Source organism: Ornithorhynchus anatinus, chromosome X1 (genome assembly GCF_004115215.2).
Source record: "Ornithorhynchus anatinus isolate Pmale09 chromosome X1, mOrnAna1.pri.v4, whole genome shotgun sequence".
Classification (NCBI taxonomy): Eukaryota; Metazoa; Chordata; class Mammalia; order Monotremata; family Ornithorhynchidae; genus Ornithorhynchus; species Ornithorhynchus anatinus.
In genome coordinates this window covers 111,480,215-111,508,152 of record NC_041749.1, presented here as the reverse complement: position 1 = coordinate 111,508,152, position 27,938 = coordinate 111,480,215, and the positions used below count along the sequence as shown (strand labels likewise).

At 47.8% G+C, this 27,938-nt stretch overlaps 1 protein-coding gene across 3 annotated transcripts; it reads right to left on the bottom strand.

Moving 5' to 3' along the window:
• Positions 1-246: 246 nt before the first annotated feature.
• Positions 247-27,938, bottom strand: RAB8A (RAB8A, member RAS oncogene family). 3 transcript variants are annotated; one of them, XR_003754497.2, is made up of 9 exons: positions 27,686-27,938; positions 23,278-23,338; positions 18,662-18,722; positions 16,748-16,825; positions 14,972-15,061; positions 12,364-12,429; positions 9,290-9,340; positions 1,094-1,228; positions 247-595 (listed from the first exon to the last, which is right to left on the bottom strand). XR_003754497.2 is itself a non-coding variant. In XM_029050809.2 (8 exons), exons 1-8 carry the CDS (start codon positions 27,807-27,809, stop codon positions 8,151-8,153), a joined length of 624 nt encoding a protein of 207 aa, XP_028906642.1. In that variant the 5' UTR covers positions 27,810-27,936; the 3' UTR covers positions 6,615-8,150. The 3 variants fall into 3 exon arrangements, 2 of the variants coding, with proteins under 2 accessions (XP_028906642.1, XP_028906643.1); XM_029050809.2 differs by lacking the exons at positions 247-595; positions 1,094-1,228 and adding an exon at positions 6,615-8,243 and having other exon boundaries at positions 27,686-27,936; XM_029050810.1 differs by lacking the exons at positions 247-595; positions 1,094-1,228; positions 27,686-27,938 and adding exons at positions 6,615-8,243; positions 24,340-24,374.

Here is a 27,938-nt window from a genome sequence, read left to right as displayed (position 1 = left end):
GTCACTTCAATTCTCTGTGCCTTAGCTCCGTCATCTGTAAGATGGGGATTGAATCCCACTCCCTCCTACTTAGATTGTGAGCCCCATGTGGGACGAGGACCGTGCCCAGTCTGTTTTGTAACTTCCCCGGTGCTTGGCACATAGTAAGCACTTCACGACTGACATAATAACAACTCTTCTAAGCACTCGGTACAGTGCCCTGTACACAGTAAGCTCTCAATACCGCTGATTGAATAAACTAACGAGTAGGGTTTCCATACACTTTATTATTGACAAATTAGCAAAAAGAGACAAATATCGGGGAGGAGGGAGAACAGCAACAATCGCCTGTACGTGCAGGTGTGTTACGGTGCATTCGAGACTACTGAACATGGAGACGCCCGTGATGTCGCCAGTGTTTTGCAGGGTGTGCAGCATGTGATGTCACGCTTGCCGCTGCGTGGAGGCATACCGAGTTCCCCCAAAGCTAGACCCCTGACCCCCTGCCGCTCATTCCAGAGCCACTGCGTTCCTTTCTCAGGTCCACGTGAACTCAGATGCCACTTCCCAGCCACGGAACTCGCCAGCAGAAGCCGAAGCCGGGGGAGGTTGAACGCTGAAAATAAAGATAGCGGACATAAAGGCGTCCATGCTGCATCTCTTCCGCCCAGGGGCCGGACCAGCTGCTCACCAGATCGTCTGGTAATGAAACCGTAGTGCGTGTGTCACCCTGAAGTAATCCTAGCTTTCCCTTCCTTTCTCTCCTCGTCTCCTTTCCTCCCCCACCCCCCGAATCTTCTCTTACTCACCTTAAAGACTATCGTGCCTTGGGTTAAAATTGGAGAAAAATGCCCATTGAAAAAAAATGACTACAGTAAGTAGTGCAACAAAATGGACACTAGTAAAACCAATCCCAGAATAGGAGAGACACTCCCAAAAGTTTACTCATCTCATTAAATCGCACCTTTGGGAAAATGAAGATTATGTAAACTTTTCCCTCCCCAACCCCCAAATGGCAACACATTTTTTTCTCCTCACTCTGAAGGTCAGGGTCGAGTTTAGAGCATCAGGTTAGAGTCCCTGTTGGCAAGACTGGAATTGTTGTGCATTTTACCTTTGGATGGCAATTATCCCGGAAGGAGAAAACCACCCAGATCGCTTCCATGGCCATTGGCAAGGCTAATTATTAAGTCTACAGCAAAGCCGGTCGGTCTGGGTCCGTCTTCAGACTCTTGCAGCAGCAGGCTTTCTAAAGAATAAAATTCGTTAAACCAATTTTAGGGATGCGTTCGGCATAGGTGGATTTTGTGTTTTTTTCGCTCTAGATGATAAGAACAAAGCTCTTTCCTGGCCTACGGTTTAAACGGTATTAATATACCGAGCATTTCGGACACTCAGTTTTAAATCGGGGTTCGGCAGCCATCGCCTCCATCGAAGCCCCGGCCACTTTCCCGGTGTCTACGCTTCCGTGTCAACCGTCGAACAGAATCGTGCTGGCGTACAGAAATCTCCGAGCCCACTTGTGGGTTTTCGTTTTTTTAAAAAACAAGTCTGCCCAACCCCGAGGCTACCCAGCCCATGCAAACGTCTGCTGGATCTTCACAGCACAAAAGAACGGTCAGACCGTTAAGCGGAGGTAGTCCGCAGCTCAGGCTCGAATCGTGACGAACGGCACTTTCGACGTTTCGGAAGTTACACGTCAGGTTTATGGCGTGGGGTCGCATTTCACGACCCCCAGGTTTACCTGGTACTACATGGCCCTGCTCCCTCCCTCCTCGCAGCTCTCCTGTTCTTCCTTTCCACACTGACGCCTCCTCGCCCTATATCGTGTCCCCACCGGCCCTTCCTGCGGCCTGTAGTCCCTGCTTCCTAGGGCCACTGAGCTGGGGGATGGGTAGAGCGCTAGTTTGGCAGAAAAGGAGGGATCGCCCCAGAGTCCCTCATTGACCTCACCGCCCCCTCCGTGCCCTTTCTCCCTTGAAACCGGCAGAATCGGTGAAGGGGATCATCGAACAGCCCCCTCCTCCCCTGCCAGCTTTCACTTTGGCTCCGATCTGGAAGGGGCACAGCGGTGGCGAAAGCCGGACCGACGGCAGCCCGGGTGCAGCAAAACACCACGCCATCCTTCCCCCCTTTCTCTGCCACAGCTGCAGGCACCTTGGGCCAGGGAGAGGGCCGGTGGCAGCAGAGGATGCTGCCAAATATCGATAAGACTCCAGAAAACCCAACAGCAGAGGCCGCCGAGAGGATTCCGGCCGAGAATCTCTTCCCTCTCTGGTCCATACTTCACTCTGCTGCCCAGATCTTTTTTTCTACAATGTCATCCTGGACCCAAATCCCCCCACTCCTCAAAAAACCTCCAAACGGTTGTCTGCTTCTTTCGGCATCAAACAGAAAGTCCTGACCATTGGTTTTAGGGAACTCCATAAGCACTCTCCTTCCGACTCCCACTTACTCATTCTTTTCCCACGACACCCCAGCGCGTACGCTTTCTCTCAAGCCGACCTATTCGTTATGCCTCGTTCCCCTCTCTCCCGCCACTTTCCCCCATCAGTACGTCATCTCCCCCCGCCAACTGCCACTTCGGTATTTCCGCACCACCTAAGCAATCGGGCACGGACCGCCCCTCCTCTCGGCCACCTCATACCATTTATGTACATATCTATATACCCTATTACTTCCTCTTTGTAATTTAATTTTAGTGCCTGCCTCTCCCGCTAGATTTTAAGGTCCTTGAGAGCAAAGATCACACCTACTACTTCTTCTGTGTTCCCCCAGGCACTCAGTACAACCTTCCGCAGACAGTAGGTGCCTAATAAATACTGTTCGAATCCCCTGAAATCTTCACCCCTGAATCCGTTTTCGGTCAAACGCTACAAAAATAAAATGAATCTTATTCATTTTCCCTAGGCACTTTATATCACTTGTCGCCAGGGATAATGAACATTAAACAGTACTATATTAACTTGCTCTGTTATTTTTGTCCGTGATTGCTGTTTACAATATAAATACGTCACGTAGCTATAGTATTCATCTATAGTCGCTTTTTTGACACAATTCTGGGTCATTTTGATAACAGAGAGGGTATCTGGCTTTGGCTCAGAAACCAATCCCCCTTGATAACATGCTTCCTGTGGGAAGATGGGTTCTGATTTACCGTTTAAGACTCGGGTTTCAGGAATCAATTGTGATATCAGACCAAGGTCTGCCCGTAGTTGGCGAATTTGCTTCACGCAGATGGCCCGATTGGATCATTCTAAACTTTAAAAGTGGATATTATCTTCTCATCTTCCCACCCAAACCCTGGCCTCCCACTGTCTTGTCCACCGCTGTAGACGAGCTCACTACCCTTCCCGTCTCAGAAGCCTGTGACCTTGGTTTTATACTCGACTCATCTCTCCGAGTCAACCCCCATATTCGATCTTGTCAGCAAACCTGGCCGGGTAAACCTCCGCAATATTGCTAAAATCTGCCCGTGCCTCTCCATCGTACCACTACTTCACTGATCGGAGCACCTCTATCCCACTTTGACTACTAATCACATCAGCCTCCTAGCTGACCTCCCCACCTCTTATCTCTCCCGACTGGTTACTTCATTCTGCTGCCAGGTTATTTTTCTAAAAAAACAAATGAACAAAACATTCAGTGCATATCTCTCTGCTCCTCCAGAACCTCCAGTGTTGTCCATCCACCTCCACATCATGCAGAAACTCCTTACCATCAGCTTTAAAGCACTCAATCAGCTCCCTCCCTAGTTTACCTCGCTGATTTCCTACTACAACCCAGCCCACACACTTTGCTCCTCTAATGCCAATACATTCGCTGTACCTCAAACTCACATATCTCACCGCCGACCCCTTGCCCACGCCCTCCCTCTGAGCTGGAACTCCCTCCCCTTCATATCTGACAGACCACCACCCTCCCCACCTTCAAAGCCGTAAGGTCACATTTCCCCTGTGAGAGCTTCCCTGACTAAGCCCTCGTTTCCCCTCTGCGTCGTCTGTGCGCTTGGATCTGTATCTTTTAAACAGTTGACATTCACCCCATCCTCAGCCCCACCGCACTCACGTACCTACCCATAATTTATTTTAATGTTCACCTCCCGCTCTAGGCCCTAAGCCCCTTGTGGACAGGGAAACGTGTCTTCTAAATCTGTCGTACTGTCCTCTCCCAAGTGCTTAGCACAGTGCCCCGCAACCCCTAGGTGCTCAGGAAATGCCAATGATTGATATTTTGGCCTGAATCAATGATCTCCTGGTTTTACACTCAAGCAATTTAACCAGGAAACTGACAGGTCCACTTTGTGCTGTTTAGATACTGCCGGAACACAACACACGAGAATTCACATTTTTTGTTTTGTTTTTTATAAACACAACCGGCCCACCGAAAACCGTCAATGATCCTAGGCAAGAATTTAGCTGCAAGGCTGCAATACGACACGGTGAGCTACTCTGCCACATCCGTGGCCTGATTTGTCACGCTACGAACAAGAACTCTCCCGCTCAGTTCTCTCTCTGCTCCAGCCTATTCAGAACGAACTCGCACTCACAACGGTGTTCCATTTGTCAAGGCTTCTTGTGAGAGCAGGTGACCCCCAATTGGGTGCCTTAAGGGACGGGACACCAAAGCAGGGTCCTCTTCCCCCAACCAATCACTAAGCCAGGAATCAGGTGACAAGAGATTTGCCTCGCTTCCGGACCTTGGCGGCACCTGAAAATTCATAGACACAAAACAGAACTCATAAGATTTTTGTTGCTGCAAGCCTTTTGTCAACCGCTTTTTCCAAACCATTCGATAAGCTCATTAAAAGGTAACGAGCAGCTCGACAAGTTCTCCTTTGGCATAAGAAGCTTTGGCTGATATTACATTGGCAAAAAGTCAGGTTTGAGCATATCTGCTCGATCGGTTTATAAAGGCAGAGCGAGGGAGGTGTAAAACGGGATAAGGGAGTTCAAAGGTTGAAGAAAACTTTGGACGGAAACTTTTATGACTTGAAATCACCCAGGCCAAAGTCACGGTCTACAGAAGCATTAACAGATGTTATCCGAAGCCCAACTTCAGCAGTTTTTCTCAGTTGCGTTCTGTATAACGCAACGAGCTCTCTTTGAATTTTATCCCGGGACTTTTACTCTGGGCCCCTTGGGCTACTTTTTTTTTTTGGCTCAGAGTTCCTTCACTAGAAAGAGGCTGCCATCTTGATCACGTATAGTCCTAGACTTCCACTTTCTACGTCGAGGGTGGATCTCATCAGAGGAAAATTATGCAGTCAGAGTCCCAGGTCACAAATGCACGAGATGACAACTCTAAGTTCTTACGACTCTTGGCTCCTTCATACAATTGATTGAGAACAAAACGCTGAAAACCAACCTCTCCACAGGCGGGAAGGCAAAAAGTCCGATCCTTCCAAGACAGTGTAAGAGTGTGACTGTGCCATTAAAGCTCCTCTTTTCCGTTTCTCACCCTTACTTCGTAAAGCAGCTGGAAAACAGAGCAATGAAGACACCCAGTCTATTCCCAGCAGTGTGCTGGACACTATGATCATACAGACTACTGAATTTCCAATTGCCCTCATCACCCGCCCCGTCAGGTAGGGAGGGGCAGGGATTACCCGCACCCGATAGATTAGGATCCTGAGGCCGAGGGAGGGTGAGTGCCGTGCAAGGGGTCATCCAACAAGGCTGGGACAGATCCAGGGCTAGAACCCTGATTTCCTCCTAGCCTCCTGCCCTTGCCACTAGCCCAAATGGCTTCCTGCCACGGTCGATAGCGCCACACTTAAATGAAGCTTTTGCTAATCTAGCAATGCTATTTAGCCACACGGACCATAACGTATTGTCTTTCGAAGCTAATCCTGCTCCCTCAAATGTGGAACACATAGAAGACGAATCCTGTTTAGATGCAGGGTGTTCAAAATGTCTAACGTCTACAGTAGACCTGAAGTACGTGGGCCTAAGAACTTTTTTGGATCACCAAAAGCGTGGATGAGAGAGAACCGAATTGAGTTTGGCCATCTTGGAGAGGCACACAGCCAACTTTGTTCGATTATCCAAACTAGCCAGCACTCAGATAGTCAGCTCGCTACTGCAGTCACTGTGGTCACTGCACAGACGTCTCGAGTACACGTCAGAGTATTCCAAGCATCACCGAAAAAATAAATGCTAGTAAGGAGCATCGACCAAAGACCTCAACCATTCGGGATGACCTAATCATCACCATGGCTTCCAAAAGTGCCCATCCAGGCAAAATGTACTTTTGTTTCGGTTGAATACAGCTGACTTGGCTTACGAAAAAAAAAAACCAAAACCAAAACTACCTTTCTGGCTTCCACAGCACCCGAGCTGGGCTATGTCTGGGGTCGGAAATCAGGGTAGAAGTTATCCTGAGATAGAAAAAAACTGGGTCCTTTTCTTACTCTTTCAGACCTTGGAATCCTCAAGAGATATAATGCACACTTAGAAAGAATCTGTTCAGGTACAGATTCCTGTATTCTCCCCACACATAGTCTTGCTCAGAATGGGCTCCTGAATTTTGTTTTTTTAACAGAAGAAACACTTTGGATAATTGACCAGAGTGGCAGGAGTGGGAGTGATCCTAAGTCACACGCATAAAAGCAAACAACTGGGAGTAAAAGTGGATTCGCTTTAAAATGAGCTTTAATTTTTTTCCTTTAAGTGCATTTATCAATGTAAACAGAGCATGTTAAAGAGTCCAGTGAATAACAGGATGTTGATATGTTTAATTCAGAAATCTTGAAACTATTATGCCAATGACTTAACTGAGACAGCAGTTACTTGTTGACATCGCCTCCAACCTACTAGCTACAATCAATTTTACAGGCCCTACACTAAAAGCCACTAGCTGTCATAAAATAACTTTTCTTAAAAAAAAAAAAATAACAAAACCAAAAAACCTTCAGTTTTTTCACGGTTCGGATTTTTGTAATGGAATGCATTGGGTTCTCTACCCAGGCATCTGTATTCTTTGTGTGCCATTTCAGGGTTCTTTCACTCTATTTATAAACATGCACTTTGTTCAAATCATCTGTACTGCCATTCGAAATTTTAGATTGAATCATTTCCTGGCATGAAGAATTTAAAAAATAAATCTCTGCTAAAAAGGATGTCCAATTTGGCGCTACTGGTAATTAGCTGGGTAACACGTGGCAAGTGTGTCTACACGAGGGGAAATCACATCAATGCCACACAATCTACAGGGCATGAGGGTAGAAGGTGAGAAGGCTGCAAGGGTCTTTTTAAGAGTTACGGATACCCACAAATCATAAGCAAAAGGAAACTCGTACGGGATTTTCTAAGGAAGTTCCCCATTACAGACTATTTTTCTCACACCAGACCAGAATGGTCAAAAATGTCCTTAGTCCGTGAGCATTCTCCAGCGTGCACGAGGAATTTAGAAAACCAGCCAAAGAAGTTCGATTGGTCAGAGACCAAGGATGGAATCACGAAACGGTTAGCGATCCGATTAGGAGGAGAAGAAACACCAAACACTTTCTATGGGATCCGATCCATTTCTGCTGCACTTTAGATGGGTTTGCTTAACTCGGCAGATCACACAGAAAACTCTTGGGTAGATAAAGAACTATTTGGAAAGATTTGGGTTGAATAAGATTTTTTTTGTTTCCTCCAGTCTAACAGCAAGCTTCGCTGCTATTTAAGAGACTATTTCACGGATTGAGACCAAGTAAAACGAGGTACCGATACTAAGGAAACTAACATCAATGCACACAGAGGTCCCGTATAGGAACACTGTTAATATTGGCATTTCAGTGTTGTGTCCTATGACAGTTTGGGTCAGACTGGTTTTCTTGCTGGATCTGGGAGAGATTACAGGTATTAAAAAAAAACCACAAAACCCCGAGAGACAGAAAGCTGACAGGAAAGATAGTCCTGCAGGTCACCTGGCAACTGCCTCTCTCTTAGTGTGTGTGCCACGTGGCAAACATGAACAGGAAAAATATTAAACTCAACTTATTCCATCTCCAAAGCTGAAAAAATCACACATACTAAAACAAACAATTTTTCCATTTTTGTTCCGGCAACGGCTGTAACATGGGAAATTTTGAAAGGTGTTAAGTCCACAGATAGAGTAAAGCTCACTCAGAACAGGCACAGTCCGATTCAATTGAGCAGATGCTCAGATTAAGGCAGCGTCCCTCACAGAAGAACGCATCGGAAAAAGCTGCTTTTCTTTTGCTGATCCGTTGTGATTCTGACTCCGTGGTTGCTGCCTTGTGGACTATTGCCTTCCTGAAGAGGCAAAGAAGTTTTCCAAAGTTATTTGGGGATGTGCAACACCACCTATTTCAGCACAATCAAGATCATTTCTCCTCTCCCCCTCACCTCCCCTCATTCCCACTGGAAGGGGAAAACTTTTACAGAGAACAAAAACAGCCCCTGCCCCCACCTCTGCCCGAATAACACCCTCGGCCTCCAAGCGATCCACCAAAATCCAAACCCAGAAAGCCACACACTCAACAACCTTCTGGACTCCACATCATTCCCCACCGGCTACCCAGAACCACAAGGCCACAGTCCAGGTTGCCCTAGTACAGTTGTGGCCCCGACTTCGAGGACCTCTGTATGCCAAGGAGGGGCGGGGTGTCAAATGCATAAGGCAAACTATGCAGTGACTTCACTGAGGGGGATACTTGGTGCAATGTGGGTCCCAAAACCTGAATGACAGATGAGTTGTCCGAAAGCTCAGAGGAGACAGCCTTGGTCTTTTTTTTTTTTTTTTTACAGTATTTGTTAAGCGTCTACTATGCGCTGGGGTAGATACAAGTTAATCAGGTTGGACACAGTCCCTGTCCCACATGGGGCTCACAGTCTCAATCCCCATTTGACAGATGAGGTAACTGAGGCCCAGAGAAGTGACATGACTTGCTCGAGGTCACGCAGCAGACAAGTGGCGGAGCCGGAATTAGAATCCAGGACGTCCTGACTCCCAGGTCCGTGCTCTTTCCAGTGGGCCACGCTGCCTCTTTTATATTTCTGACAGACAGGAAGCAAGATTGATGGGCCAAACCAGGGTCTTTCCCTTAGCTTCCAGTGCGTTAAGAGAACAGTGTACCTCTATCATTAATTTTAGAGAGGCAGCATAGCTGTATAAAGCGCTAGGTCTTTTCCCAACTCAACCTTCCCCAGGTATTCGAAGAGCCCCTGAAGATTTACTGACAGGGAATTCACTTCAGCTGTTTCATCAAAGATGAAGACCAGTCACAAAAATAGCACTTCAATCTGGCTTGATACTATGGAAAATTACAGAGGTTTTCTTATTGGGTTTGAATACTTACCAATTTTTTGTCCATTTTTGCTTTGATATCTCGTGCAAGAGTGTAAAACGCCTGTAACCATTAAAAGAAAGTTAAGACCTATTAACGTAGGCTGTTACAGGTTTATTTATTTTTTTAAATTGTTGTATGCTGTGCTTTTCTAGGTCATTGTTTGAACATACTTTACAAGAGCCTGGGTTTGAGCCTTCTTATTTAAACTAATTCTCTTCCCCTCTTCAAAACCCTACTTAGAACTCACCTCCTCCAAGAGGACTTCCCAGACTGAGCTCCCCTTCTCCCTCTACTCCCTCTACCGCCCCCCCTTCACCTCTCCGCAGCTTAACCCTCTTTTCCCCCTATTTCCCTCTGCTCCTCCCCCCTCCCTTCCCATCCCCTCAGCACTGTACTCGTCTGCTCAACTGTATATATTTTCATTACCCTATTTATTTTGTTAATGAAATGTACATCGCCTCGATTCTATTTAGTTGCCATTGTTTTTACGAGATGTTCTTCCCCTTGACTCTATTTATTGCCATTGTTCTTGTCTGTCTCCCCCGATTAGACTGTAAGCCCGTCAAAGGGCAGGGACTGTCTCTATCTGTTGCCGACTTGTTCATTCCAAGCGCTTAGTACAGTGCTCTGCACATAGTAAGCACTCAATAAATACTCTTGAATGAATGAAGGCTTGTAGGGGAGGGGGAGAGGAAGGCAAAGGGAGTGAAGATAGTGGCTATTTTCCTGGGCATTTACAAACCTTTGCCTAAGGTGGCCCTGAAGCTAAATTCACATGGTTTTCAACAGAGACTAGAAAGAAGCTCACAATACAGCTTTGAGAAGCAGTAAACTGGAGGAAGAACATCTCATCTACATGCGTTATGCGCTTCTGAAATTTGAACTTTGGTCTCCTACCCAAACTGCCTTCTCTTGATGAACAAATGGTCGCCCTCAACTCCACCCTCTTCACTGAACTCAACTCCCTCTTTCCCTCGTCCCTCTTCTGATCTTCTACCAACCCACAGCCCTGGATCACCTCCAGAGAACTCTTCCTCCCCTCCCTGCGAACTGCGGCATGCTGCGGGCAGAAATCCGGACACCTGGCTGACATCCATCTCAACTTCATCCTCACCTGGTTTAACTCTGCCTGCCAACATTATTTCTCATTTTTTTATGGTATTTGTTAAGGGCTGTGGGTCAAACGCAGTTCTCTAAACCTCACTTTTCTCGTACATAAAATGAGGATAAGATACTTGGCTCTCCCAATCTTTTAGACTGCGAGCCCCAGGTGACCCAGGGATTATGTCCGATCTGATCATTTTGTATCTGCCCCATCGCTTGGCCATATAGTAAGGGTATCGTTTTTGTTCAAGACATAGAGAGATAGTCTCATTGAATTAGTGCAATTCAATTTCCACTTGGAAAACAGTTTAGGGCAAACACCATCTCAGTTTGAAGACACTGGAGCCTAAGTCTGAAAAAAACGGTAGGCAATGCCAAAAGAAACAACCCGGGGAAAGTCTACTGCCAATAATATCATAGTTTCTAGCCAATTAATTAGGGGGAATGGAAGTTCTTCCCCACTTTCGGAGACAGCTGTTTAGCACCAGAGAGGGTGGATTTAAGAAATGCCATCAATGGCTCACCCAGCCCAGGACAACGGCAGAAGAATGCTTTGGAGGAACAGTATGGCAGTCGCTCTTCTTGAAAACCCCCACCCAAAGTTAGGGATGTTCCATCCTTAACTTCTCCCTCTAACCCACTGGCTTTCCTATTAGTAACCCATTACACACCAATTTTTTATTTATGGTATTTTCTTAGCGATTACTCTGTGCCAGGCACTGTACTAAGGGCTAGGGTAAATACAAGATAATCGGGATGGCCACAGTTCATGTCATTCATTCATTCAATTGTATTTATTGAGCGCTTACTACGTGCAGAGCCCCGTACAAAGCGCTTGGAAAGTACAATTCGGCAGCATGTGGGGCTCAAAGTCTTAATCCCCATTTTGCAGATGAGGTAACAGACTCAGAGAAGTGAAGTGACTTGCCTAAGATCACATAGCAGATAAGTGGCGGAGCCGGGATCGGAACCCAGGTCCTTCTGACTCTAAGACCCGTGCTCTATCCACTAGGCCATGCTGGTTCTCAATCCATTCATTTATTCCAAATTCTTTTGAACCTGCTGGCGCTTTTTCTCTGCACGGGCAGGGAAATGAACTTCAAATATTCTCTGGTAAATAACTTCAAATATTTGCCACTCGTTGGATGGGTTCGAGTCAAAAGAAAACCTACCGTTTTCAAGCTCCTTGTCCCGGTGTTGTGAGATTTAATGCACAACAGTTTTGCATTCACCCTGTCTACACCTTCACGATTTTGTACACGTCAATCACGTTCCCTCTTAGATTCCATCTTTTCAGATTGAAGAAGCCTAATACTTCTAGTCTGTCTTCCTATGGAAGCTTCTTCACGCTCCGATCATCTTGTTGACCTCCTTTATGCTTTTTCTGGCTCTATTACATCTTTCCTACGATGTGGCCAACAGAACTGATGCCATGATCCAGGTGCAGATATACCAGTTTTATTTAGTAGTAAAACTATGTCTTGTTTTCTATCCAGTTCCTTGACTGATTCCTGATTATGGTCAGCGTTTGGTTGTCATTTCTGCTGCTGCACATGAAGCAGTGACTAACAAGAAGGAAACATGAACGCCAAGGTCTCTTTCTTGAGTCGAATTTGAAAGCTCCCAAACTCAACATCGTGCAGGTATAATTTGGATTTTTCCCTAAGTGAAATTCTTTGCACTTGCTCACACTGTTGTGCATCTGCCATTTCTTGGTTCACTGGCTCAACTTTCTGAGGACTGTGCTAAAGACACAACCCTGAGCCGAGAATGACAAATAAAATGTGAGTCTAATACATGAGAAAAAATCTTGGCCAGTTAGCATGATTTTGGAAGTGCTGACTGTGGTGTCACTTCAGTTAATTAAAAAGTCAGAAACGTTAATTATTCAAAAGGCTTATGCTGCAGGGGAGAGTCTACGTAAAGTGGAGAAAATTGTGGGACAGAGAGGGTGACCGTATTTCCCATCTAGTACTTACATTCTCTACATTTATATTTGCCTTTGCGCTGGTCTCCATGAATTTAATTCCGTAATCAAGCGCTAGCTGGAAAGAGAAAACAAGCACACATAACATGTCAATTACGGGGCTTGATGAAGAATCACTTATACCAGAAACCAGATGTGGTATGGAATTAAGAAACAGTTTCAGAAAGGCCATCAAGATGAATATTTTAAGGCTTGAAATAATAAGTCCCTCAGAAGACTCAACCTTCAAATGTGGTTCTCCGATGGACTGTTTTTAGAAATAAAGACTAATAATAACGATGGTATTTGTTAAGCACTTACTATGTGCCAAGCACTGGGGGAGATACAAGGTAATCAGGCTGTCCCATGTGGGGCTCACAGTCTCAATCCCCATTTTACAGATGAGATAACTGAGGCCCAGAGAAGTGAAGTGACTCACCCAAGGTCACACAGCAGACAAGTGGCAGAGCCGGGAGCAGAACCCACGACCCCTGATTCCCAAGCCCGGGCTCTTTCCGTTTAGCCACACTGCGACTGTGTGTTCGCGCAAACATCCACAGGTCAAAGAAACTAACTTTTCTGATACACCCAAAAATGTGGATGATTTTAACCTCTCTCAAGGGAAGACAACTCTGAATTGACCTGTGATTCACAAGTCTTCACAACTCTTTGAAACAGTGAGGACGGTGGGCAAATGCAGCATCCTCGCTAAAAACCATAAAGACTTCTCATGGAATGTTTCAGCCATCTCTTCTTTCTGGTTGCCCCCCTGAATCCTCTGTTTTTTGCTGCTGCCCAGCTTCTCTCCCCCCACAGCCCACCCACCCCAACTCTCTATTTTGTCTCTTGGCCATTCCGAGCTCCTTCCCTGATGTTGTTCCACTGCTCTCTACCTGAGCTCCCTCTCGGCTCCGCTTCTTTCAATTCGGGCTCTGATATGACATGCCTGTGGGAGTCCAACCTGGGCTAGCTCCACACACAGATGAGTGGGACGGGGTGGGGGGAGAGCCAGGCCCCCTCTCAGGGGAAAAGCCGCTATGCACAGAATGTCAGTCACTTACCTAGTGACAGCAGCTGGAGCCCAGCCAGTTACAGGGGAGGATTTGGCCAAGGAAGAGGGCTTTGGAAGTGGGGAAGAAATTCTAGGGTCATAAGAAGAGCGTCCACCTTAGGTGTCTGAAGGAAACAGGTGTGAGTAGCTGATGTTTGCCCGATAGGCTGAGGAGTCAGCAAGGTGAGCTACCAAGCACGGCTGTGGATAACGTGCCCACAAAGGAGCTGCTAAGGCAAGCACAGCAGTGGGTTCAGGAAGTGTGTGTGTGGGGGGAGGTCAGGTATTGGGGTGTTACGGCATCATGACGAAGTAGGGCAGCAGCACTGGCGTAGTGGATCGAACATGGGCCAGGGAGTCAGAAGGTCATGGGTTCTAATCCCGGCTCCACCACTCGTCTGCTGTGTGACCTCGGGCAAGTCGCTTCGCTTCGCTTCTCTGGCCCTTAGTTCCCTCATCTGAAAATGGGGATTGAGACTGTGGGCCCCACGTGGGACAAAACTACCTTTTATCTACCCATGCGCTCAGAACAGTGGTTGGCTCACAGTAAGCGCTAAAGAAATACCATAATTATTATTATTATTACTCTTGGGATTTAAGTCAGGAACAAGTTCCGGATCGGGAATATGGATGCTATTCCTGGGTCCAGTCTCAGATTTTGTAGTACAACTACTGTGATTGTTGAAATCTGTAAGTAAATACTGAGAAGCGGCGTGGCATAGTGGATAGAGCACGGGTCTGGGAGTCAGAAGGTCGTGGGTTCTAATCCCGGCTCCGCTACTCGTCTGCTGTGTGTCTTTGGTCAAGTCACTTCACCTCTCTGTGCCTCAGTTACCTCATCTGCAAAACGGGGATTGAGACTGTGAGTCCCATGTGGGAGAGGGACTGTTGACACCACCTCCCGGGGCAATAGAGTCCCTATGCTGGCTGTTATAAAAGCAGATGGCACTAGGACCCGGGTGTTATAAACATTACAACGCCTAGTTAACTTTCTCACATACCTCCCTTACTCTGCTGCCAGCACAGGCTCAGCTGAAGTGGGCCAGAGCTCACTGGAATCAGGGATAGAAATAAAAGCTTAACAAGTTGCAGCAGTCTGAGATAACATCTTGACACTCAAAAGGTTCTGACGGAAGTGCCATTTCTTCCGGGCCAAACGTCAAGATATTTAAGAGATGTGAGTATCTTCTAGCCTCTAGTCAGATACAAAGATATCCAAATTTACCAATTCCTTAACCATCTTCTTTAACAAGTGGATTTCCATGTCAAGCCAAATAAAAATTGTCTCCTGTTTGGCCATGTAACTCCTACTCTACTTAATAAATTTGTGAGGTCAGGTATTGGGGTGGCGGTAAGTTCAGAGAAGAACTGATGACTAATATATTCATCTTCTACAGAGTGGCATGCGGTAATTCTTAAATTGCAGCAACTGTAGTTTACTTCCCACAAAAGAATATTATAGCAGATTTAGAAAAAGATAGCTGTAAATGAAACACTTTCTAAAATACTGAAGTGAAGCAGAATCATTTCATTTTCAAATAAAACGATCAGGATAAGCCGCCATTCCCACCTTTTCCCCTCGTTCTTTAGAAACTTGTCTTTTTTCATTCACATCGCATTTGTTTCCAAGTATCATCTTTTCAACATCGGCGGAGGCATGCTAGGGAGACAGAGGAAAAAAAAGAGCACCAAATACTCTAGTTGAGCACCCACTATTTAAAAAAATAATAAAGCAACTTTAGCACTAATACTGAATCCAAGGCCAACAGAGATGTAGAAAACAAGCAAACGAAAAAAAAATCAGGAGCCCCACATGCAAAATTTGCCTTCAAATATCCTCCCCCCTTTTTTTTTTTTAACCTATTTTATAATTTGAGAAACAGAGGTCCCACTGACTCATCTACGTTTAACAGACTCCTGAAGGGTACCTGCGGCATACAGTATAGAAAGTTACGGCTGCCAGGTATAACACATCATAATTGTGGTATTTGTTAAGTGCTTACTATGTGTCAAGCACTGTACTGAGCACTGGGGGAAATACAGGACGATCAGGCTTGACCCAGACCCTCTCCTCCATGGGGCTTAGAGTCTAAGTACGAGGAGAAGAGGTACTGAATCCTCATTATACAGAGGAGGAAACTGAGGTCCAAGGAAGTTAAATGACTTGCCCAAGGTCACAGAGCAGGCAAGTGGCAGAGTTGGGATAACAACACAGGTCCACTGAATCCCAGGCTTGGATTTCTGCTAACATCCAAATAACAGAAAGACAAGGGTAGGAAGATGCGGTAATGAAAGCAATTTAGTTCTGTTGATCATAGCAAAAGACTACCCAGCATTTCCCCAAAGATTTATGACTGACTGAAGTCCTCCAGCTAAACCATGAACCAACACCATCTTTCAGTTAGTCATCAATATTCAGAAGATACTTTGCACAGAGGTCATTTTTTTATGGTATTTGTAAAGCACTTACTGGGTGTCAAGCACTATTCTAAGCACTGGGATAGATAAAAGTCTCTCAGGACACAGTCCCTGTCCCACATGGGGCTCACAGTCTAAGGAGGAGGGAGAACAGGTAGTTAATCCCTATTTTACTTATGAGGAAACAGGCACAGAGAAGTTAGGTGACTGGCCCAAGGTCACACAGCAGGGAATTGCCAGAGCCAGAGCCAGTTCCTTTGACTTCCAGGCCTGGGTTTTTTGGGGGTTTTTTTGGTCTAGGCCATGCTGCCTCTGGCCCAAGGATATGCCTGTAACAGCAAGATGAATCTGCTGGAAATCTACACGGTAAGGAAGACAATGAATACTCACTTCCAGGGATATTTACTTTTTGCATTGTATTGGTTAAGCACTTACTATGTGCCAGGCACTGTTTAAGCGCTGGGTGGATACAAGCAAATCGGGTAGGTCACGGTCCCTGTCCCGCACGAGGCTCACAGTCTTAATCCCAATTTTACAGATGAATTAACTGCTGCGCAGAGAAGTTAAGTGACTTGCCCGAGGTCACACAGCAGGAAAGAGGCAGAGCGATTAGAACCCAGGTCCTCTGACTCCCAGGTCCATCCTCTTTCCACTAGGCCAAGCCGCTTCTTTTACTACCTGAAATTACTGTTACCGTATCGGAAGAACGAAAGCCTCCAAAAACGGGATCAGAGAATAGTTGGGGATTTCATAATGAAAACAGGGACCGGATGATCCCCATAAAAATCAGGGAATATACCCGGAGTCTTTTTCCCCGTAAACCCAAAGAGGTTCTGAGCCTCATTTAAAAGACACTGTGAAGATTTAAGTTTATAAGTTTTGAGGCAAGACATTTTTTAACCACCGCAAATTCCGTAACCAAACTTACCTCTTCAATGTTCCGAATCCAATTCCGGATGTTATCGAAAGACTTCTCATTGGTGATGTCGTATACCAACATGATGCCCTAAACCAGAGAAAAGGCCGGCAACAAATTCATCTGATTGAAAGCTGCAATTCCTCCAGGATTTACACACATCCAAATTCAATCCATGCCGCTCATTTATTCAGTAGCGTTCCTGTCTGTTCAACCTTCACAACCTTGCTAAAATCCATCCTCTCCTCTCCATCCAATCTGCTACCACGATAATCCAAGCATTTATCCCATCCCGGCCTGATTACTTCGCCAGCCTCCTTGCTGACCCCCTTGCCTCCCGTCTCTCCCATTCCGGGCCACACTTCGCTCTGCTACCCGGATCGTTTTTCTACAAAAACGTGCAGCCCATGTTTTCCCTCTCCTCAAGGCTATCCAGCGGTTGCCCATCCACCGGAAACTCCTCACCGATCGCCTCATCCCCTCCTACGGTACTTCGCTGCTTTCTTGCTACAACCCAGCCCGCACACTGGGTTCCTCTAACGCCAACCTCCTCGCTGTAGCTCGATCTCGTCTCTCGCGCCGCTGCCCACGTCCTGCCTCTGGCCTGGAATGTCCTCCCTCTTTGTAATCTGACAATCACTCTACCCACCTTTCAAGCCTTATCGAAGGCACACCTCCTGCAGAAGGCCTTCCCCCACTAGGCCATTTCCTCTTCTCCCTCTCCCTTCTGCGTTGCCCTTGCCCTTGGATTTCCACCCTTTATTCTGCCCTCCCTCAACCTCACAGCACTTTATGTATATGTCCATAATTTATTCATTTATATTAATGCCCGTCTCCCCCCTAGACTGTAAACTCATTATTGCCAGGGCACGTGTCTACCAACTCTGGTATAGTGTAATAATAATGTAATAATGTTGGTATTTGTTAAGCGCTGACTATGTGCAGAGCACTGCTCTAAGCGCTGGGGTAGATACATGGTCATCAGGGTGTCCCACGTGAGGCTCACAGTTAATCCCCATTTTCCAGATGAGGTCACTGAGGCACAGGGAAGTGAAGTGACTTGCCCACAGTCACATAGCTGACAAGTGGCAGAGCCGGGATTCGAACACATGATCTTTGACTCCCAAGCCCGGGCTCTTTCCATTGAGCCACACTGCTTCTCTGTACTCTGTAGTGTACTTCCCCCACGTGCTCAGTACAGTGCTCTGCAAATAGTAAGCGCTCAATAAATAACGACAGATTGACTGACTTTGGGCAAGTCACTTAACTTTTCTGTCCCTCAGTTCCCTCATCTGTAAAATGGGGATTAATACTCTAAGCCCCACGGGGGACACGGACTGCGTTCAACCTGATTGGCTTGTATCTACCCCAGTGCTTAGTACAGCGCCCGACACAGAGTAAGCGCTTAACAAATACCATAAAAAAACTGGGGTTTTGTTGTATTCACAGGCTTAGATTCACTTTCTTCCACACTATCGTAAGACACTGCCAACTCCCAGGCACTAGACTGCGAGCCCGATGTTGGGCAGGGATTGCCTCTGTTACCCAATTGCACTTTCCAAGCGCTTAGCACAGTGCCCTGCACACAGTAAGCGCTGAATAAATACGATTGAGTGAATATAACACTTTATGATCCCTTAGTTCTTTATCTTCCGTGTTTTCCTCTGCCCTAAGGCCAGCTGCAAACGGGGGGGGGGGGGGGGGGGGGGGGGGGGTTAGGGGTGTGCTTTGATGTTGGATAGGGATTGTCTCTCTCTGTTGCCAAATTGTACTTTCCAAGCACTTAGTATGGTGCTCTGCACATAGTAAGTGCTCAATAAATACTACTGAATGAATGAAAGACTATCGTATCCCCATTTATCCAAAACCTCATAGTTACGTTTTGTTTGGGCTTTTTTTTTTTTTTTTAACAAAAATCGTAGTTACCATGGCTCCTCTGTAGTACGCAGTTGTGATTGTTCGAAACCGCTCCTGTCCAGCTGTGTCCCTACAAACATCAGAGAAAGAGACTGCTGTTGTTTTTAGAGACAAAGTTAGACTTATTCCAAAATTAGACATGAAGAATAGAAATTTCCTCCTGCCAAGTTTAATGCTTTCAGGGGTACACCGAGCTAGCGTGTGCCACGCTTGAGAACATAGATTACTCACTGCATACCCAGGGTCGTGCGTGTTAAGGCTGTTCACGTACACCACCCTCGTTACAACGAAGAGAGTCTGAAACTAACTCACTACGCTGACTGTGCCCAATTCACGTGGCAAAATCCACACTGCTATTCCAGCAGAAGTCTTGACTGTTGGTCACCTTGACAGTAAACCACAAAGATACACAAACACACACGCGCCCCCCCGCCCCCACCTAATTGTACTGAGAAATCATTTTTTTTTAAAGCCTTCTTCGTGCCGCGATTTACCACGCTTACTAGTTATGTATTAATCACACCACAGAACCACACTTCTGAAGCTTTCAGAAAGCAAGCCAAAATGCTATCTAATCTTTGTTTGCGGATGCCGGGCAACTGGGGGTTCTAGTCCGTAGGGTCTTTGAGCAGAAAGAGGAAGGAGGAAATTTTGATCCTTCACGACGGTAGGATCGGAGAGGTTTCTCGAGCCACGCCTCTCCCTGTATGTGGGGCAGGCAGCAGAACCACGAATGACAAAGACTGTTCTCCAGCTTCCTTAAAGTCTCTTGAAGCAAAAGGAAGTGCCAGCGTCCTAACTAAAGCAATGAAGAGAAAAACGCCTAAGGCACATGGATGACCACCGACCGAACCTACAGGAAAGTGCTTTTCCGAGCAAGCCAGTGCTAAAGCTTAAGTTTCAAAATCGCCCAAATAAGATCAGTCTCCCTACAATTCAGGGCTGACCTCCTCAAAGAACCCTGCATTAAGGAATATGCCCATTACGGTACCTGTGCCTTAACCGACGCTGCGGGCATCGTGCGCAACCGTTTCTTCTAATGTGTTCTTCCCCGACAGATGGCTCTTGATCGGAAGGACAATCCCTAATTCCCCAATGGCATTCTTCACCAAACTCCTTAGAGACCTGATCGAACCCTAACCCTAAATGTCAAGAAAACCCAACTAGAGTCTCGTAGCTCTAGAATCCCCTGAATGTAGTACAGTCAGTTCTTCTATAAATGTAGGGGGTTGTGTTCCGGAAGAACCCGGGATTGCGTAAGTCTCACGTTACAGCTGGTGACGTAGCTGTCTTTTGTGCTCCAAGATGACACCACCGGTGGTGAAATTCGCCAAACGAATGAGGTGCCCCATCACCAGGAGGACGTGGGCTTGAGTTTCTCATTAGTGGGGGAGGCTTGGGCTGAGCCTTTCAAACTTTCTCATCCAGACCCCCCACCGATCAATCGATCAATGATATTTAGTCAGTGCTTACGGTGGGCAGAGCACCGTCCCGAGGGCTTGGAACGCTACGAGATGATGGAATTGGGGGATGCGATTCCTGCCCACCGGGAGCTTACAGTCTACAGGGGGAGACGGACATTACGATAAAATTATAGATAGGGGAAAGAGTAGAGGAGAAGGACATGTACATCCCAAGTGCTGTGGGGCTGGGGTGAGTATCCAAGGTCTTCACGGGCACACAGTCGACACGGTGCACGGTGTACATAGGTGCACAGTCGACACAGGAGGAAGGGGCGGGGGCGGAATAGGGGAAATGAGAACTTAGTCAGGGAAGGCCTCTTGGAGATGTGATCAGGGAAGACCTCTTGGACGAGAAGTGATTTTAGGAAGGTTTTGAAGGTGGGGAGAGTGATGAACTGTCCACTCCGAAGGGGGAGGGCGTTCCGGGCCAGAGGAAGGACGTGGGCGAGTGAAGCGGCGTGGCCTAGTGGAGAGAGCATGGGCTTGGGACTCGGAATGATCTGGGTTTTAATCCTGGCTCCACCACTTGTCTGTGGGGTGAACTTGGGTGAGCCGCTTCACTTCTCTGTGCCTCAGTTACCTCATCTGTAAAATAAGGATTACGATTGGGAGACGTGGGACGGGACTGTGTCCAACCTGATTAGCTTGTATGTACCCCAGCGCTTAATACAGTGCCTGGCACATAGTAAACACTTAAATACCATTTTTTAAAAAGGTTGGGGGGGAGTCGATGGCAGGATAGATGAGACTGAGGTAGAGAAGAAAATAATAATAACTGTGGTATTGGTTAAGCGCTATGTGCCAGGCAATGTACTAAGCACTGGGGGGGCTATAAGCAAATCGGGTTGGACACAGTCCCCGTCCCACAGGGGGCTCACAGTCTCAATCCCCATTTTACAGATGAGGTAACAGGTACAGAGAAGTGAAGTGACTTGCCTAAGGTCACACTGCAGACAAGTGGCAGAGCCAGGATTAGAACCCACGACCTTCTGGCTCCCAGGCCCGAGCTCCATCCACTACGAGGACGGCGTTAGAAGAGCAGAGCGTCCAGGTTGGGTTGTACTAGATCAGTGAGGTAAGGTAGAAGGGCGAGGTGGTTGAGTGCCTTAACGCTGTTTGATGCAAAAGTGGAGGCTTTCGAGTAGTGAGGAGACGTGAACTGAATGGTTTTTCGGGAAAAATGATCTGGGCGGCAGAATGTGAAGTAAGGATTGGAGAGGGAGAGACAGAAGGTAGGGAGTTCGGATGGTCAGCTAGGTGGCCAACATAGTAGTCAAAGAGGGATGTGAAAAGCGTTTGGATCAGCATGACAGCAGCTTGGATGGAGAGGACGGGGTGGATTCTAGAAATGTTGTAAAGGTAGAACAGGATTTCGTGATGGATTGAATGAGACATGCGTCGTGGATAACGCCCAGGTTACAGGTTTGAGAGACAGGAAGGGTGATGGTGCTATCTACGGTGGTGGGAAAGTCAGGGGGAAGACAAGGATTGGGTGGGAAGGTGAGGGAGTTCTGTTTCGAACACGCACAGGTTACAGGCTTGAGAGACAGGAAGGGTGGTGGTGTTGTCTACAGTGGTGGGAAAGTCACGGGGAAGACAGGGATTGGGTGGGAAGGTGAGGGAGTTCTGTTTTGAACACATCGTTTGAGTTGTCAGCGGGACATCCCTTTAGCCAGCATTCCATGCTGTATCGCAGTGGTTAGGGTACTGATGTAGGATGCGGTCACAGAACAACATGGCTCCGTGCATTCTCTCAGCAGTAGATGCTGCTGGGCCACCCTTGGGGGTTGACGTATTGGAGATGGATGGGGACGGCATATGGAAGGACCAGTTGTGTATACTGCGAAGTAGTGGAATGGCCCAAGGGAGATGCTTAAGGTCAGGGTTCTAATCCCGGCTCTGCCACTTGTCAACTGTGTGACTTTGGGTAAGTCACTTAACCTCTCTGTGCCTCAGTTACCCCATCTGTAAAATGGGGAGAAAGACTGTGAGCCCCACGGGGGACAACCCGATCATCGTGTATCCTCCCCAGGGCTCAGAACGGTGCTTTGCACATAGTAAGCGCTTAACAAATGCCATTATTATTATTATTCTTCAGTGAGGCCCACAGAGGCTGAAGGATAAAGCCCACACAGAGAGAGAAACGGCTTACCTTGAATGCTGCCCTCCTACTGCCTGGATCTGAGTCTGGCTCCTCGTCCCTTCTGGATCCAGGCCCACCCCTCAAATCCCACCCGTCCCTTTGTGGGGAGAACCTCCCGACAAGCTCGGTGTGAACACGCGAACAACTGCTCCACGTTAGCCAGGAGGTTAAGGCGAGGGGACCACCATTCCCCAGAAGCCCCGTTCCTCCTGCCGGGCCCTTTTCCTTGAAGGGTACGGAGACCGGACAGCCATCACGAGAATAAAACCGTGGCTTTTTAGAAAATCAAACCGTGGCCTTGACTGATGCTACACGGTCATTTCTTCCAACAGCACATAACATTTGATCCAGAAACACGTTGAGGGACAAACCTCCCCCCCCCCCCCCAATTCCTTAAGAGTGTCTTATCCGAAACACAGACCAAAAGCACCTGTTATAGAAGAACTGATTGTCCGGGACTGATCCCTTGAGTACAAAGCACTATGCTCAGCATCTGGGGGTGTTTAATAAAAATGAAAGCCAGTTCATGCCCTCGAGGATCTCACAATCTAGCTGGGGGTGGGGCAGAAACAGGTGACAAATTATTTAGAAACAGGGGGAGCAGGAGAAAGAACAAAAACTACACCTGGAAATAGCAAGAGAATGGAAAGATAAATGAGTGAATGAAAAAAAAGAACAGAAACCACCAGGTACCCGAGGACTACGGATTATTGCATGAACCAAAATGAGGGTGGCTGTTAAGCTTGACCGGAGATCAATCGGGGAACGTCTTTTAAGGAGAAGAGGTCATCTGAAACAAGGCTCTCAAAGAAAACCTATTGTTCGAATGATAGACCGCAGTTGTGTACACAATCAGAAATGATCAACAAATTTAGGGAAAAAACACAATAAACAAGAAAATCTGTAAGAGGTGCTTTAAAGCTTCCTGGAAGCTACATTTTGAACTCACTAGATAACACGTATTTTACATATTAAAAAGGTAGAGTATTAACAGTACATAATAATTTTAAAAGGCTTACCATATCTGTAATTTAATTCTCTTGCCATCTAGCTCTATGGTTCTAATTTTAAAGTCAATTCCTGAAAGAAAAATGTTATACTCCTGTTAACAAGTTTTCAAAATTAGCCACTGATAAAGTCAGGGTGGGGGGAAAAGGCTAAACAGTGCCCACAGGCCCAAATTGTATCTTATAATGCCACATGAACCTCACTTCACACTTCAACTGAAATGAATCTCAAAGCCGTAACTCACTTGCTGGCCAAATTGTCCAAGCAGCTACCAGTTTTCACAGTCCCTATCGAGATTTTCCAAGAATTAGCAAGATACCACAGACCAACTATAGTGCTAAGTACACTCGACAAATACTTGTTGACTGACTGAACAAAACCATGGAGCCCAACAAGCAATATGGGAAAACTCCAAAAGGTGGGAAAAAAAAGTCACAAGACAATCCAAACACATTTAGCCGCATTAGAGGCGTTCGATATATTCCTTTATGATACATTCCTTAGACATGCATTCTAGGATTTTACAATTAAATGCTAACAGTTTATTCTGTTAGTACTATTGATAAAATGCTCTTGATTTGTCAATTTAAAAAGGTTATCATTCAAATTGTCAGACCTGATAGCTATACTGCTTGTAAGACTAGGTCTAACCCCAGCATGGCTTCGTAGAAAGAGCACAAGACGAGGAATCAGGAGACCTGGGTTTTAATCCCGTCCCACCCCTTGCTTGAATGACCTTGGGCGAATCACTTGACTTTTTTGTGCCTCAGTTTCCTCGCCTGCAAAACGGGGATAAACTAGCTGGTATCCTTCCCGCTTCGACCGTGAGTTAGTTGTACCGTACCTATCCCAGTGCTTGGCACATACGTGCTTTAACAAATACGTTTATTATTTTCTTAGGCTTTACTAATCATGCACACTCCTTACTGTAAGGCATAGCATTTTAGAAAACCAAAAGAACTGCATGGCCCAATTCCAAGGTAACAACTGATGAAACACACCTTTCGGGAAAGAAAATGATTACTGAAAGGGAAACCTAATCCTTCCTCATCTCTAAGATACCAATTAAATACCTGTTTTCGGTCTCCCCTGTTGACAGAGTCCCATGTAGGATAGCGGCTTGTACCCGATCAGATTATCCTGTAACTACCCCAGTGCTGAGCACACTGTAGGCATTAAACAAATATCACTATTATTATTATGTGTTCGATAGATGTCAGTAGCACTCATGGAGATTCGGGAGTTTCTAATGTTAACCTTTTGGGAAGAAACAGGAAACAGTTCTGGATTTAAGTCGAGTTATATTTTTGGACTAAGAAAGCCGCACCCGAAGGTACCAACTTTCATGAGGACTTTGGGGATGATAAAGGGGAATATTTCAGGTGGGTGGGGAGAAACGGCCAAGGAAGGAACAGACTTCAAAGAACTAACAGGCCAAAATCCCACAATTTTGGATCTTTTCAGCCCCTAATAATAATAATAATAATGATGGTATTTGTTAAGCGCTATGTGCCAGGCACTGTATTAAGCACTGGGACACAGTTCCTGTCCCATGTAGGGCTCACAGTCTCAATTCTCATTTTACAGGTGAGGTAACTGAGGCACAGAGAAGTGAAGCGACTCACCCAGGATCACACAGCAGCCAAGTGGAGGAGCCGGGATTAGAACCCATGATCTTCTGAGGCCCTGGGCCCGTGCCCAATCCACTACGCCAAACTACTTCAATGGAAACTCTGAATGGAAACTCTCAGATCGTTTCAGACTTGGGAGACTTTCCAGTCCTGGGCTCTTTCCACTAGGCCATACTCCTTCTCAACATGGTTCATTTTCTCATCTTTGGACAATAAACTTCATCTAACTTCAACACTGCTTGGGTTTTGCGGGGGGGGCTTGGGGTTTTTTTGGGGCCTAAAGAAAAGAAGCTCTTCAAAGTGGCCTAGTGGAAAGAGCACAGGATCTGGGAGTCCAAAGACCTGGGGGGGTTTCTAATCCTAGCTCTGCCACTTGCCTGCTGCATGACCTCGGGTATGTCTTTAGCTTCTCTGTGCCTCAGTTTCTTCCTCTGTAAAATGGGGATTCAATACCTGTTCCTCTCCCCCCACCCCCTTAGACTGTGAGCCTCATGTGGGACAGGATCTGTATCTGATCTGATTGCCTTGTATCTACCCCAGGACCTGACACAGAATAAGTGGTTAAATACCACTATTATTATCACGAAGTGACCGTGGTATTTTTTTCTGGAAACGGAAATGGAATAGCTTCCTGTCCGGAGCTAATCAAGTTGGTTTTTTTATTTGTTTATTTTTGAATGATAAAAATACAATACTGTATTTTGAGTACTTTAAAGTCACCCCACTGATTGGAGGTGAGAAGAGTCTTGGTTCCTCAGGGATCAGGTTATTGTCTTCCCATCTGTGCTGTTCTGTTTTAGGTTTGTTTTCGCGTTTATCCCCAGAAGAGGCTGGCCTTCGAAAACGGCCAGGAATAACCAAGAAGCAGCACGGCCTATCGCAGAGACGACAGGCCGGAGACTCGGGTTTTAAACCCGGTTCTGCCACTTTGCTGCGTGACCTCGGACAAGTCACTTATCTTCTCTGTGCCCGTCACCTCATCTGTAAAATGAGGATTAAAACTGCGAGCCCCCATTTGGGACAGGGATTTTGTTTAATACAGTGCCTGGCACAGAGTAAGAGCTTAAATAACCTTTTTTTAAAAAAGGGGGCAGGGGGAGAACAGAACAACCTCCTCAATGGTCCGTCCTCTTCTTTCAGTGGGAAGAAGAGGAGTAGTTCTCTCAGATTCCCTCATCCCTGCCATCCCAGCCAAAGGTCACTCGGGGCTTTTGCGCCTCATGTGTCCCGGGGTGGGCCTAATGTCCTGGAACATCCTCCCTCCACCTCTTCCAACCAAGGATGGGAGCAACTGACAACTTACCCTCAGGACTGCGGGGGGGGGGGGGGGGGCGCGCAGAGACAGCAACAGACACCGTGCGAGGGCGGGAGAGAAGTTGGGGAGGGAAGGGGGAGAGAGGGAAGGAGGGGAGGGAGAGAAGGGAGGGAAGGGGGAAGGGGGGAAGGGGAGAGGGGGGAGGGAGAGAAGGGGGAGAGGGAAGGGAGGAAGGGGGGAGGGAGAGAAAGGGGGGGAAGGAAATGGGGGGAGAGAGGGAAGGAGGGGAGAGAGGGAAGGAGGGGAGAGAGGGAAGGGGGGGAGAGAGGGAAGGGGGGGAGAGAGGGAAGGTGGGGAGAGAGGGAAGGGGGGGAGAGAGGGAAGGGGGGAGAGAGGGAAGGGGGGAGAGAGGGAAGGGGGGAGAGAGGGGAGAGAGGGGAGGGGGGAAGGGGCAGGGAAGGGGGGAGAGAGGGAAAGGCGGGGAGAGAGGGAAAGGGGGGGAGAGAGGAGAGAGAGGGGAGGGGGGAAGGGGGGAAGAGAGGGAAGGGGGGAGAGAGGAGAGAGAGGGGAGGGGGGAAGAAGGGAAGAAGGGAAGAGAGGGAAAGGGGGGAGAGAGGGAAAGGGGGGGAGAGAGGGAAAGGGGGGAGAGTGGCTAAAGGGGGGGAGAGTGGCTAAAGGGGGGGAGAGAGGGAAAGGGGGGGAGAGAGGCTAAAGGGGGGGAGAGAGGCTAAAGGGGGGGAGAGAGGGAGAGAGGGAAGGAGGGAGAGAGGGAAGAAGGGAGGGAGGGAAGGAGGGAGGGAGGGAAGGAGGGAGGGAGAGAGGGAAGGAGAGAGGGAAGGAGGGAGGGAGAGAGGGAAGGAGGGAGGGAGAGAGGGAGGGAGAGAGGGAAGGAGGGAGAGAGGGAAAGAGGGAAGGAGGGAAAGAGGGAAGGAGGGAAGGAGGGAAGGGAGGGAAGAGACGGAAGGGGGGAGAGAAGGGGGGAGGGAAGGGGGAGAGAAGGGGGGGAGAGAAGGGGGGGAGAGGAAGGGTGGAGAGTGGGAAGGGGGGAGAGTGGGAAGGGGGGAGAGTGGGAAGGGGGGAGAGAGGGAAGGTGAGGGAAGGGAGGGAAGGGGGGAAGGGAGGGAAGGGAGGGAAGGGAGGGAAGGGAGGGAGAGAGGGAAGGGAGGAAGAGAGGGAAGGGAGGAAGAGAGGGAAGGGAGGGAAGGAGGGAGGGAGGGAAGGAGGGAGAGAGGGAAGGGGGGAGGGAAGAAGGGGGGAAGGGGAAGGAAAGGGGGAGAGAGAGCGACAGAGAGTGACGGGGGGAGAGAGAGCGAGCGAGCCAGAGCGAGAGAGCGTCTCTCGCGGGGCCAGGCGTTCAAACGAGAGGTGCGGAGCAGACTAAGGGGCGGGGGGCGCGGGCGGGGTCGGGCGCTCCCCCCGGAGCCCGCCCGATCGGATCCCCCCGCCTCCCCGCCACCAACGGGCCAAACCCAACCGGAGCCGGCCCCGCCCCGCCTTCCCGCTCGCCCCGTCGGCCCGAGCCGGCCCCGTTACCTATGGTGGAGATGAAAGTGGAGTTGAAGGCGTCCTCGGAGAAGCGGAACAGAACGCAGGTTTTTCCGACCCCCGAGTCTCCGATCAGCAGCAGCTTAAACAAGTAATCGTAGGTCTTCGCCATATTACACTCTCGCTCCTCGACGGGAAGTGGCGGCGACGCTTCGACAGTGGCCGACGCCCCTGTCAGTCTAGCCGGCGAGCGGCCGTGACTGGTCGCTCTCCAGCCGGCCGTCACGGAGGAGACGATCGC

Bases quoted from the DNA above. Each gene is read 5' to 3' on its own strand.
- RAB8A (XM_029050809.2), bottom strand. From the start codon at position 27,809: ATGGCGAAGACCTACGATTACTTGTTTAAGCTGCTGCTGATCGGAGAC. The intron at 12,430-14,971 runs GTGGGAATGGCG...TTCTCTTTCCAG, and splicing joins CTAAAGAACGAGGGGAAAAG to CTAGCGCTTGATTACGGAAT. The intron at 9,341-12,363 runs GTAAGTACTAGA...TAATGGTTACAG, and splicing joins CAAATATAAATGTAGAGAAT to GCGTTTTACACTCTTGCACG.